General features: G+C 40.8%; 1 protein-coding gene across 2 annotated transcripts; it reads left to right on the top strand.

Moving 5' to 3' along the window:
- The first annotated feature begins 3,576 nt into the window (after nt 1-3,576).
- Nucleotides 3,577-14,148, top strand: SDCBP (syndecan binding protein (syntenin)). Of its 2 annotated transcripts, none has more exons than XM_009081043.1 (8): nt 3,577-3,660; nt 6,098-6,176; nt 8,662-8,771; nt 9,084-9,242; nt 10,540-10,715; nt 11,931-12,102; nt 12,653-12,744; nt 13,635-14,148. In XM_009081043.1, the coding sequence occupies exons 1-8, from the start codon at nt 3,610-3,612 to the stop codon at nt 13,687-13,689; spliced, it is 894 nt and encodes a 297-aa protein (XP_009079291.1). In that variant the 5' UTR covers nt 3,577-3,609; the 3' UTR covers nt 13,690-14,148. The 2 variants fall into 2 exon arrangements, with proteins under 2 accessions (XP_009079291.1, XP_009079292.1); XM_009081044.1 differs by having other exon boundaries at nt 3,610-3,642.

Below are 14,148 nucleotides of genomic sequence, written 5' to 3'. Positions count from 1 at the left end.
ATCCTGTGCTGCCTTCAGCCCCACACCTGGAGAACGTGCCAGGAAACCTGTCTCGTCCCAGCCCTGCCAGCGAGGGCAGTGCGGATCACTCCCACCGTCGGGACTTTCCTGCTGGCAGGCTCGGGGTGTCACGAGTGACGCCTTTCGCAGGTCTCGGACTGGTGGCACTGCACTAACCTTCGGCAAACAGGATCTGCTCAGTGGGACACGCTGGCACTGGCGGTGGAACTCTCCAGCCAAGCGTACTGAGAAGTGGGGAGAGGTCTTTCCTGCCAGGTTTTGTGGGTCACTAGCGGAGTTAGGGCAGATATGTGAGAGTAGTGAGGCAGTGGAACAGGTTTCCCAGAGAAGTTATGGATGCCCCATCACTGAAAACTCCATCCAGCTCTTCCTTTGGTTTTCACTTTTGCTTTCCTAACCACTCGTGCTCCTCTCAATATGTGGGAGTATGGAAATGATTGAGGAGGACGATTCTGATGTTGGTGCAGGTTTTTAAGAGAAAAAGAAGTTAGTGACTCATATTTTGTGGTATCCACTCCCCAGTGCCTAAAGCTAAAGTTACAGTGCCTGCTGGAAACTCATGTTTATACTGTGAATAATCTTGTACAGGAGTCGTGGGCAAGTTCTTCCTGCAATTACTGATGGTCCCTGACAGTGGCAACTGGTTTTTAAAAATCTTATTTTAAACTACACACAGTACTTTTTGTGGTTCTTGCATTACCTTACAAGGGGCATTCGTGTAGGAATTGAAAATGTCATATGCAAAGTCATGAGCTCACTGAATGGAAGGACAGTGGTGACAGTTATTATGGCTGTTTTGTTGGAAAACCAAAACCAGGAACTGGTGAGATTATGATAAGGAAGCCAGCCCAGCAGATCCGTGGTGACAAACACTTGGGATTGTCTGCCCTTGGCTGGGAGGGGAAGGCAGAGGGGGTTGTCAAGTGGCAGGATAAGCTGCTGGAGCGTCGTCTTACGTGCTCCGCAAACTAACGTACGCTTAGCTTTGCTAGTGCTTTTCAGCAGAAAGCACTGTGCTCCCCTTTGTGAACTAGAGGAAGGTTGTGGTTGCTTGTCTGTGACAAATGTAACCGGTAATGGCGTGCAGAGTGAGACTGGTCTGTGGAGAACTAAAGCTGCCCAGGGTGTAACATGGAAGTCTGTCACTGGGACGGAGACACGGCACACCCTGTGCTGTGCCCCACTGCTGTGTGAGTATCAGAGATCACTGCCTGCAAAGTGCTGCTGTTGTGCCCCTCATCTCCCTGCCATGGGGTGACTCCTTTGGGAACACACTGTCCTTGGCCTGCCCTCTTTTCCTGCCTGCTTGCTGCCGGGGTGTGCTGTCTTTGAACATGTGCTGGTGCTTGGGCCAGCACCTGAATCTGAGTGCAGCTGTAGCACAGAAGTAGATGGCAAGTCTGATGCTGTGTGTGACTTGGACTGGTGTTAGGAGCAGAATGCAGTGTCCAGGTACCACTTACCAAACCATAGGGTTTGCCAGTCTTGGGCTTATGTTTGCTATTACCCATTCTGGATGAGCAAAAGCACTTGATTGTTTCAGGTCAATGCTGGATTAAAACAGAACTTTTAACTGGCTTTAAATGTGTATGCTTAATTTATAAAGCATTATAAATTTGCTTTAACTGCATTTGATTTACTTGCAACAATTAGTCGAAAATGTCAGTGGCAACCAGTTATTGCAACGTAATGGGCCATGTGTTCAGTTTAATTCTCTGTCACATTTAGGGCATGGCTTTTTGAATTTTTTAATTGTAGTTTGACATGATACTGGAGCTGTTGGGCACTGCTGAACAAACATAAAAGGTGTCATTGAGCTTAGTGTAATATGAAGAGATGTCTGTTGTGTTACTGCAGTATCACATTAGGCATCTCTGTGTTGTTCATTTATAAATCTACTTAATATCTGCACTTAGAGAAGCAATAGCTCAAGGATTTATGCAGTGGTCGCTTTTACTCTGGGATTTTGCTAAACTGCTACATGAATAAGGACCTCTGTTCTCTTCATGAGAAAATGAATCCCCAAACGGAAAGCTTTTAATAGAGCTTAATTAATAAATGATCAGTGCCTCTATAACTTGCAAAACTGTATCACATTTTGTTGTCTTGTGTCTGTCCCTCTTTTCCCCCACCCCCAGTAAAATGTTCCTGCATGTTGATGTGAAATGTTTTATTGTGGTTTTCGAAAGTTCAGCTGATCTCAGTTGAGAGTGTGAGCAAAGGAGCTCTGAAAAAATGGGATTTCCTGAAGCCTCAGGTGACTGACTCTAGCAGAGCTGGATGTCAGCATGGTGCCTTAGAAAATCATGTGAAGGGGTTTTTTTTGTTGGTTTTTTTTTGTTGGTTTTTTTTTTTGGTTTTGCTTTGGTTTCTTTCCCCTCTTTGTTTTGTTGCGTTACTTCCTGATAAGTTGTCACAGGGCTTGCCCAGCATCACGTGAGAGCCAGCCTGGAGTGTCTGTGTGTTTTGAAAGTCACGACTGACTTAATCTTCCTGGTTTATGGTCTCTCGCTGCAATTGATGTGTTGGAAATGGACATGGGAAGACAGTTCTCTTTAGTGGTTTCTTGCTGAATCACATGGCTTAACCCCAGGTGGCAACCAAGCACCACACAGCTGCTTGCTGTGTCCTTCTGCCTCAGCAGGATGGGGGAGAAAATGAGAGCAAAAGTGAGAACTTGTTGGTTGATGTAAGGTTAGCTTAATGGGACAGAAAAGGAAGGAAAAATAATAATAAAAGAATTGGAATATATAAAACAAGTGATGCACATTGACACTGATCACTGCTTCTGACCAATGCCCAGCCAGTTCCTGAGCAGTGACCCTTGGCCAGGTTTCCCCTCAGTTTATATTCTGAGCATGATGCCACATGGTAGGGAATATCCCCTTGGCCAGTTTGGGTCAGCTGTCCTGGCTGTGTCCCCTCCCAGCTCCCATGCCCTTTCAGCCTTTACTGGCAGGGCATAAGAAGTCCTTGACTTAATATATTAGCTACAGCAAGAACAATGTATTATCAACATTATTCTCATCCTAAATTCAAAACAGAGCACTGCACCAGCTACTAGGAAGAAAATTGTCTCTCTCCCAGCTGAAGCCAGAGCACTGGAATATATGAAAGTGTTTAGGTACTTTGTATAAGAGAATGAAAGCTTCTACAGTTGCATACAAAATACTACCCCAGCTGGGAGAAGGAGGGTGATAAGGTTTCTCCTCTTAACCCCCATCATTATTGCATCCTGGCCTCCTAAAGTCTGTCTTTGCAATGGTCCTGTCACATGGTTTTTTCTGTATAGGCTTTGTCATTGCTGAGACCTAAACTTTGACAACGCTAAGTATATTAAATAAAGCCTATTACCCAAAGGCTGCTATTGATAACAGATTAAATGGGTAGTCTTAAAGGAATTTATCTGTAGTGCCAGGTATCTTTCATGCTGACTTGCAGGGCACGGGTCACTTATTTAGCACTTTGTCTGGTTTATTTTTCTGTTTTACATTTTTTCAGTAAATATTTGACAGCTAATCCTGTTGTTTGTTTTCCCCTTTGTTTGTTTTTTTCAGTCTTCCCTTTACTCAGTGAGACTTCATCAAAATGTCTCTCTATCCTTCCCTAGAAGATCTGAAGGTGGACAAAGTTATTCAGGTATGGTGGACTTTAAAAGAGGTGAATTTTGGTGACAATAATATATCTGGTGATACTTAATCCAGAAAAGGGGAGACTTGGCTGTAGTTGAAAACTTGTTTTACCATCATGCTCTAAAAGGGGAAAGACAAACTGTTTACTTTGTAGCTTGATATGAAATGTTTAATGCTTCTTTTTAGTGGATAAAAGCTCCATGAGAAATTTGACATGAATGTATTTCACGGGGTGTTTCCTTGCTTTCTTCAGCATTTTACCTTTTCCTGAACTTGTGTCATTCCCACAGCAAGGAGTTATGCTGTAGGGTAAGGTGGCTGCTGTCTTGGTGTTCTCACTGGGAAGCAATCAAGTAAACTGCATAGAACAGCTTGTTAACTCTCCTGTGCTGTCCCAAAGTGCAGTGCCTCATCTCACCTGTGTTTGGATGTGTGGGTGGGGCTTTTGAACTTGTGGGTGCTATGTTGAGATTCCTCCTTGTCGTGTCCGCCCACTCCTTGCTTCGTATCTTACCAAAGTCCTTTATCTACAGTCTGGTAATGCTGAACTCAAAAAGGGTAGCCTGGAGCCAAGAATGTGCTCCTTTGGTCTTTTATCGACCAACTGCTAGAGTTTATGTAGTACAGTTGAAAACTGTAGTAAATGTAATCAGTAAGCCATTCAATTTTGACTGATACTTTTCAAGGAATCATTGAATAGTTGAGGTTGGAAGGGACCTCTCAAAGTCACCCAGTCCAACCCCTCTGCAATGAGCAGGGACGTGTTCAACTTGATCAGGTTGCTCAGAGCCCCATCCAGCTGGAGCTTGAATGTTTCCAGGTATGGGGAATCTACCACCTCTCTGTGCAACATGTTCCAGTGCTTCACCAACCATTAAAAAAACCCAACAAACTACTTCTTTGTATCTAAGCTGAATCTATCTTTGAGTTTGAAACCATTTCCCCTTGTTGTATCACAACAGGCCCTGCTAAAAAGTCTGTCCCCATCTTTCTTATAGGCCCCCTTGAAGTAGTAAAAGGTTGCAATAAGATCTCCCCAGAGCCTTCGCTTCTCCAGGCTGAACAAACCCAACTCTCTCAGCCTATTCTCATAGGAGAGGTGTTCCATCCCCGTGATCATGTCTGTGACCCTTCTCTGTCTGGGGACCCCAGAGCTGAATGCAGGACTCCAGGTGGGGTCTTACAAGGGCAGAGGGGCAGAATCACCTCTCTTGACTGGCTGGCATGAAAGACTAAATTATTTGCCTCTCTCAGAAAGTGCATTATAAAAATGCTGTCTTCAAATATGTTTGAGAGTTCTCATAGGAGAAGAGTGAGCCGAGTGCTGAAAGACAGTGTCTGTATCCACAATAAGCGAGTGAGATTCAAATGCCTGCTGGCTAAAACAAACAGACTTGTTATGTTAAATATTATTCTAACCTGTTCTTTTTGTCCATCGTTTGAATTGGATCCTGTTCGTCTAAGTACGTGTGTTATTGCCTAATAATGAGTCATTCTTGCTCTGAAATTTTTTTCCAAACACAACTTCCTCTAGTGTACAGGACTATGAAGTCTTCTATTTTTAAGCATTTCCTTAACATCATGAAGTAATTTGACCGTCATGTTGTGTTAGATGATTTATGTGTCCTGTTCAGCATAATGTTTTACTGTGCATTTAGTAATTTCCCCCCTACCTTTGACGTTCAACTTCAGGAAAGTTATTGGGATAGCTATTTCCATCACACTTAACAGGTCTCTGTATTGCAGTGCTTTTCACTGGTCACAATTACACAAGGTCAAGAAAAGAGTAGCTGAGGTATTGAGAAGGAAGGAAACTGGCTTACTTTATTATGGTCTCATATTTTTGAGTCAGTAAGCCATATGGAAGTTAAGCTTAATATGTTCACTGTAGTAGGAACTGCTGAATACAAATTATCTTAGAAGGTCCATTTCTTTCAGAAGATATTATACTAGTGACATTGGATTGTATAGAAATTGAAACCTGAAAGGAACTATGGTAGAACTCAGTAATGTCTGTAAATGGTGAAGAGGTAAAACTGCAGCCATCCAGCTGAAAAAAGTAATTGTAAAACACTCCGCTAAAGGTCATACCTTAAAATTAAACCATTTTGACTATACAGCTTTGTCAACCAAATGTAATGTGTCCTTTAAGGCTCTTTAACTTGCTTGATGACAAAAACAGAACAGGTTGACGGTAAAGCGTTTCTGCTTTATTACTGTACCTTTGTCTCTGAGGAAGATACAAACTGATCTCCCAACGTAGGTTTGCTACTACTACAGCATGTTATATTGAGGCTGTTAATTTCAAATAGAAAGATTGACTTCACTTCAAGATAAATAGTAATTAGCATGTACAGAAAAATAGAAAATATTGAATCTTGTGCCTGCATAATAAAGATTTTTTTCGTGTACAAGATAACTTATGTGAGTTTCTTTGCTTTTAGGCTCAGACTGCCTTTTCTTCAAATCCAGCTAATCCAGCAATCTTGTCTGAAGCTTCTGCTGCAATTCCTCATGATGGAGGTAAGCTCACGTACTGTGTAGTATCCTAATGTTGTGGAAAGCACTTATGAAATTCTAAAATTAACAGTATGCTCAAAAATACCTATAAATATATAACTATTTACAAAGGGCAAGTCCATGCCTATTTAGAAATGCCAACACCCACCTTGGTACGGTGCTATAGGAGTCAAAACCCATGTTTGCTTATAAAAGGAAGTTGTGGGAAGTGCTCACTCTTCTTTGTGAAACCTTTTCCAAGAGAGCCTAGCATAACAATATTTTTACCTTTGATGCTGTTCGAGCTCTTTTTAACTCTTATCTCAAACGCTTGTTTGTCCTTGTTTATCACATATGTATTTGTAAGCTTTAGAGGGCAGCATGTGTCTGTCTTCTCTGTATGGACTCGCTTAGGAACAAAGATGAAGCTCTGTCAATGGAGAAGTGCCCAGGAAGGTGTCACTGAATCTTGTCATGTGATCAACATAAAGCTTCCAGCAGATTTTGGAATCAAGTGTGTGGTGGGAAATTGATCAGGTCCCATTTGTCCTTCTTTTCTCCCATGCACATGTACATCCAGGAAGGTGCACAAGTATGTTTGAGGTCAGAGCTCTGAATTAATAAGTTATGCTTGGTCTGAAAGGCCTAAAGCCTGTAACCAGCATGACCAGCAGTTCTGGAATGGCTGTCAAGAATGCTGGTGGATTAGATATTAAAGTTTGGTGGTTCTAACTTTGTTTACAGTTCTCCTCTGGGCACTTGTGTCTCTAAGATGATTTTAAGGCAAGAGATTGCACAGCTCACCAGAGAGTTGCCTCTGGTAGATCCTTTCTGGAGCAGAAACTTAGCAGTCTTAACCTCACCAGACCAGATCTGAGTTTGCTTCAGCAGTCCCATCTTGACAGTGTTCTTTCTGCTGTCCAGAGTTTGAATTCTCCTGCAGTTACTTGGTCAGCAGGCAGAGACATAATTTTGACATCAGCTTGTGTGTGAATTGCTCAGGAGGTGTGTGTGGCTGAAGATGCATTAATCACTCAATATATCCCAAATGAAGCGAGGACTAACACTATCTATAGGATGAGCCAAACCCACTGGAAATTCCTCTGTCTTGGAAGAGACAGGAGGCTATACAACATCAGGAGTTTTTGGATGTGTTCTGCTATTTGAAGTGCTCTGTTTGAAATGAGAATGTAATATATCCAGCAAAGATGTATCCTGTGTTGTGGTCTTTAGTGAAGAACAAACCAAGAAAGATTGGATAGCTGCAGAATTCTTGTGCAGTGTTGTGTGTAATTCTAGGGCCTTGAAAACACAAGCAAAAAAGCAGATTTATTCATGTAAACCTTATTAATCAGTATTGATGAACCTACAAGTTAATAGAGTAGTCCAGAAATATGATGAGACAGTTCTCACGTGAAGCAGCATATTAAGGAGCAGAAAAGGCTCCTGTTTATACTGGCATTCACCTTGCCATGACCTTTGTTCCTTCCCAAAAAAGTTACTTTCCACTGCTGATCAAACGTGGATTCTTGTAATAGCTGGTTTTATACATGTGCCCATAAATGAACACTAGAAACCTAAGCTTTGTGCACTGGGGAGCCTGCATCCTTCTGAGGCCATCTCTTGCACCACCTCGCTTTCCAAGCAGCCTTTTCTGTCCCCACTGGTTCAGTGAGAATGCTGGGTGGACTCCTACATGTTTTCGTAACTGCCACTTGTTAAGTGGCACCAGTTAATGGTCTGTGGAATGTCAAGAGCAGTATCAAGCTTATTTCCAGAGTTGTTTGACTCAAGGTCTGACAAGTCTGTCAGATCAACTTCCTTTCCTCCTGCTCTCTGCACCTCACTCCTCTTGGGTGTAGAGAGATATTTTAAGGGCCATGGGTGTTTCATCTTGTTCAGAAGCATGTCTAAAGTCCCTTCATTCTGAAGCTGTGAGAAAATGACAACTGCTTTCTTATGAAGACTCATGGCAGACTGTAGTGTGGACCAGGAGGCTGTCTTCTGCAGAAACCTTTCCATGCCTGGGATCTGGAATATCCTTGTCATGGATAGTAGTAGCAAACCTCTTGAGAATGTTGCTTTGATCTTGGTGGAAGGTCTTTGTGTGTATTCTTCAGCACACGAGGTTTGGGGGTGGAAGGGAGAGTAGTTCTCCATTAATTGCCCAAAAGCTCTAGACTAAGGGCATGTCATCATGGACTGCAGCACAGTGTTGGTTTTGGAACTCGTCACCATGTGCCTTATGTTTGTGCTGTAAAGGATGAATGGAGTAACTGAAACTAAGGTTTCTCTGTATGCTCTTTGTCTCAGAAGTGCTGGTTTTCTGTTTACTTTTCTAAACCAGGCTAGAGTAACAGTCCTGATAAAAGTGGGTCTTCTGTTACCATTTTCCAAGTAGTTAATTACAATAGGAGAAGATTTGGTGGAGTAATTGTACACAAAAGCAGTAAGTGCTCTCTTTGTTAAACCAGTAATTGTATTGATTTGTTTTGTTTTTCTCCTATAGGGTTGTACCCCAGATTGTATCCAGAACTTTCTCAGTATATGGGCCTGAGCCTCAATGAGGAAGAGGTGCAGAGAAACTTACCAGTGGCAGCAGCTGCTCAGTCACAGGGTGTAAGTACCAGTCAAACATGTTTCAGAAAGCAAAAGTATAAAGACTAAATGTATATCTTGCATTCTAGAGGGTAGAGTACTATTTGTCTTAAGTACCATACTTGACGGAGGGATGAATTGTTGCAAGTAACAGTGCCTGTGTTAATCTGCTCTTAAACTGTACATTTCCAGTGTTGGGAGGGGTGGGGGAGAGTTGGTGGTGTGACTTAATTTGTGTGTGGTTTTTTTTTTAAAGTATCACTTTCTATAAGCTGACATACAGCTGTTTTTAAAAGTTGAAACTAAGTTGTCTGGCTGTTTTGTTTTAATCAGCAACTGGTAACACGACCTTCTACTAATTACATGGTAGCTCCAGTGACTGGAAATGATATTGGAATTCGCAGAGCGGAAATTAAGCAAGGAATCCGTGAAGCAATTCTGTGTAAAGATCAAGATGGCAAAATTGGACTTCGCCTGAAGTCTGTTGACAATGTAAGTGTTGAATCTTGCTCTTGCCTCTAGAGATCTTACTACTGGACTAAATTAGTGTATGGGTTCAAAATTGTCTTCTGTATAATGCTTTCCTATCCATTACCAGAATTTTAAAGTCTTTCATTAGATCCATAACTAGATTTCTAGCTGTCTGGACTAGGAACTGAATTTACAGTAGCAGTTTAATGCTATGTGTTTTATAACACCTGAAATACTTGCAATACTTTTTTTTTTTTCACTTGAGAACATGAACTTGTCCTTGTATAGCTGCTGTGATACTTTCTAGTGGTTCAAGACTTCTTGCTTCATTTTGTGGAAGCACTGGGCAGTACTTAATGTTCAGCAGTATGCAAGGAACTGCCCAGGGCTTAAAAGTAGCTCTTCTGTTAGAGACTTGTTGCAGTGTGTTGCTGATGAGAAAAGTAAGGTTAGTTCGGCTGTCCTCTTACCCGTATGTAAACAGGAACTTCAGACAAGGCCTTTGAGTTTCCCTTAATGTGAATATAGCTGCAAGAATGTCCTGCTTTGGAGCTTCTCTGTTTCAGTACCTTTTGATTCTCAATGTGGAAGATGCTACTGTTCTGTTTGTGGTTAGTTTTGGTTTGGGGTTTTTTTCTCCTCTTGGCAAGGCCATTTAATCTGAATGTTTTTTAAAAATTGTACTCGATGTAGTATATAGGGTTAAAGTGCTTTTTATAGTTCTCATAATGCAGAAAATGGGGTTTTCTTAGAGCAGCATGGGGGTTTTTAACACCCTTTCCCTCCCAAAAAACGGTATTATTTATAGTTTGCATCAATATGCTTTACTTGGTTTTTAGGGGTACTTTGACTAGAAATAGTTTGGTAACACCTTGGTTTTCTACCTGAGCTGCTGCAAGTCGTAATTGATTAAAAAGTTGAAAGCTAATAGGGTTGTGAAAGGAGAAATCTGCCATAATGTTCCTGGCAGTGTTGGTCTATTTCTGTAGCTGTATGTAGACTCTGATGTCTGGGAAGGGAAATATTAGCTAAATGCAGCAACAGATAGGCAAATTTATCACCAGTTTGTTTTGATCCAATTGTTCAGATTTCCTGTTCAAACAGGCGTCTTTATCCCTTGGAGTAAGGCTTTAATGTTACACTCATGCCTCTCTTTTTTGAGGACTTGCCAGAAGGACTGGCGAGTCCTTCTGTCTGTTAGGCTGGTATTGCATAGAAAATGGGAGGCTAAAGGGCTGTGCATTCTGTCACTGGTCTTCATCTTAAAGGAAGAACTTTCTCTTCTCCCCCACCCTCCCCTTTTCTTTCTCTTTTGTAGGGTATATTTGTCCAGTTAGTTCAGGCCAACTCCCCAGCATCCCTTGCTGGTCTGCGGTTTGGGGACCAAGTTCTGCAAATCAATGGTGAAAACTGTGCAGGATGGAGTTCTGATAAAGCACACAAAGTTCTGAAACAAGCTTCTGCAGAAAGGATTTCAATGATCATCCGGGACAGGTAAAGCTAACTGCAGATGTGGATTGTCATTGTCCATCTTGGAGTAATTCTGTGGGGTTTGGGTCTCCCCTTGCTCGAGCAGGACCGCAGGCATGGCAAAACCTGTTTGTCCATGTACTTCAGTAGTGAGGATCCTCAGAAATGTTCCCTTTTGTGGGGAATAATCAAAATGGTTGTTAACTTGTAAACTACCTGGGCATGATGAGGCATAATGTTTTCCAAGGTAAACTAGTGAGTGATAGCATAAGTTAAATTTAAACTCTGAATTGAAAAGTTCTGTGCTTTTTTTTGGACACAACTTGACTTTTGCTTACACTAAATGAAAGAGCAGTAAAAGTACCAAAATACTTGCTGCATGAATGAATACCTTTGCATTCTATTTAGCATGATTGTTTTCTTGTTAACTCTGTTGCTTACCTATGCATTGATGCCAGTTTTACTAGAAGTACTCTTTACAAACCAATACAGATTTTTAATTGTATTAAATAACAAGCTTGTAGCTAGTTGTATGTACTAACAGGTCAGATTCAACATAAGATGTGTAGGATGCAAGAAGACAGATGATATGACTAGATATGTGCCTCAAAGCTCTTTCCATGTTTGTTCTTGCTTGAGAACCAAGTTTGACCCAGTGGAGTACAGGTGCTTCCATCAGGGCAGCTACTTCAATCAAGTATTGAAACAAAATACTGTGGTAGTAGACTCCCTGCTTTGTCTGCCACTTCTGTTCCCAATTCCACACCACCTTCCTGGATCTCCTAGCTTTTCAAGAGCATAATTTAAAGGTTTATTGTCCATAAACCAGTAGAAATGTTGTCAGGAAAGCCTTGTACTCCAGAATCCTGTTATCTGCCTGTGCTATTTTATCTACCTTTTAATGTTTGTAGAAAAAACTAAATTTTGAATGGACATTTGTGTGCGTTTGGTTCTAGCGGTGGGTGAGTGGGTGGATGTTCTGTGGGATTTTTGTATTATTATTAATCCAGATGGTGAAGTGTCTGTAGAACAGGGAAAACATGTAAGGTTTATAAACAACTATATATTACTGTAACAGTATTGACAAAATTAAGTTAAACCCAACTACTTTTCATTATAGTTGATGTATGGAATCTCTTAGAATACAACTACTCTTAGTAAGCCAAAGATGGTAAAATAGTATGTGGTTCTGGTTTAGTGAACTGAAAACATAATTTTCTATTTTAAATGTGTTTTTAGACCTTTTGAACGAATCATTACTATGCATAAGGACAGCACAGGGCATGTTGGCTTCATATTCAAGAATGGAAAAATAACCTCAATAGTGAAAGATAGTTCTGCTGCAAGAAATGGACTTCTTACAGAGCACAACATCTGTGAAATTAATGGCCAGAATGTAATTGGATTGAAGGTAAGATAAGTAGTATGTGGTGAGTGTGGATAGCTGTGAGCTTTTTATGTATGTATGTATGGTAAGTGTGTGTTTTGGAGAGGGAAAAGGATTGTAGTATATTGTTTCATGTTCATAAAATAAGTCATTCATGAGAGGTCAGTTGATTGGAGAGACATATATGTTTTGAGGCTTTTCAGTTTTGTATTAGTAGGCAGAGTAACTCGTTCTCTTCCTCTCTGCCTGGCAAGGCTGACTGCCAGTTTCTATCTGTAGTCTAACTTTGCTATCAAAACAAAGCTTAAGCTTCCTGCTGCTAGCCTGTGTTAAATATTAGCAGAAATTTTGTGTGTGACAAATGCATCCCTTTTGTAGCCAGTTCATGCAAGGTACCAAACGTCTATGAGGTGGCATTGCAGGTTCAGTGATTTGCCTTGAAGGTTAAATACTCCAAGCAAGGAGTTCTGGGTCTCTTAAACCGCATGAAATGCATCTAGAAGAAGCTTTTGAGTTGCTGGTTTATTAGCCAGCTTGAGTTATGTTGCTGATATGCCTTCTTGTTTAATAACAGGACCCTCAGATTGCAGACATCTTGGCAACAGCTGGAAATGTAGTGACCATTACTGTCATGCCTTCCAGTATTTATGAGTATATAATAAAGAGGTAGGTAATACAAAGCAGCCACAGTGATAATTATAATCAAGTTGACACGGACTTTATTTTTTGTAGGCTAAATAAAATGTACTCATGATAAGAACTAATTGCAAACTTTACAAGAAGACTGGAGGAGAGGGGGGTGGGGGAGCCTGAAAATTTGCTTAATCTGATGTTTTGGTCAAATTGGTATGTGTTAGTTGTTTTTAAACTATTCATATGTTAGTAATGATACTTTGCCTTTTCCTGTCTCAAAACCCTTTTCTAAACATATTTTGACTAAGCCTGAATTTCTGAGAACTTTTAAGTATGTAGATACCACAAGTATTTGTTACCTTGTAACTAAAATGTTCTTTTTCCTGCAACTGATTCCTGTGACGTAAATATGATTCTTGGCAGGATATAGTTGTTTTTTTCTAATCCTTTGGCAACGGTGGCTTAATACAGCTAAATCTGTCCTGCAAAAATGTTTTTGAGGTTGCTAGGAATTAATAATGCTTCAGGTAAAATCGAGTATTTTTTTTTCCTTTTTACCCCCTTTGCTTGATATGCTCTTTCTACAAAGCAGTTCTTAGTGTAACAGCTGCCTTTCCCCTTGCCCTCCTTCCCTTGTGCTAGTGATAGTACTCTGCTTGCACATGTGCCCATATCCTGCAAGTTATTGATAACATAACTCAGTTACTAATAGAAATGTTGGATATTGTGGCCTTCTCTTTATTCTGTATGTGCAGTTTGGTGCAGCTTTCTGTAGTAACACATTTGTTGTCAAAACAGTGGAGTAAAAGTCCAGCTTTTAATTTGTATTAAAGGGCTAGCAATGACAAAGATGCAGTGAGTAGAAGCTTTAGTGGTCTTCTGCAGTTATCTTAAAAAACTGAATGCCTTTTCCTTTTCCTTAGGATGGCAACTAGCATCATGAAAAGCCTGATGGACCACTCTGTTCCTGAAGTCTAAACTTGTACCATGGATGTGTGTGTACATATATAAAATGATGATTCCACTAAACTTGGGCTATTATACTCAGTGATTTCTTTCTTCTGCACATGAGCCTTTCTGAAGGCTGAGAGAAGATATGCTGCATCAAGCATTTGCATCTTTAATGGCTGGGAATGTCACCATTCAACATATCTCGTTTATTCACAAACTGTACAACTTGTAGCCTTATATGCTTGACAAATGTGAAATTCCAGTTGTGTTATGACTTCTTTTCGTAGGTCTCTTATTTAGCTTACTACTACTATAAGCCATTGCACCTAAAGGAACCAGGTATCACTTGCAAAGGTACGTGTTGTTACCCAGGACAATGCTGTACTTTGCATGTCTCAGACAAATGAGTATTTTTACTGCTTTTTGTTCGCAAGAGTAGATTTTAAGTAGTGTATTAGAAGTATGGTTAGTACTAGTTAATTTTTT

The sequence above is a fragment of the Acanthisitta chloris genome, unplaced genomic scaffold, assembly GCF_000695815.1.
Source record: "Acanthisitta chloris isolate BGI_N310 unplaced genomic scaffold, ASM69581v1 scaffold4718, whole genome shotgun sequence".
NCBI lineage: Eukaryota > Metazoa > Chordata > Aves > Passeriformes > Acanthisittidae > Acanthisitta > Acanthisitta chloris.
Note: the sequence above shows the minus strand (reverse complement) of the source record. Positions and strands in the feature narration are given on the sequence as shown.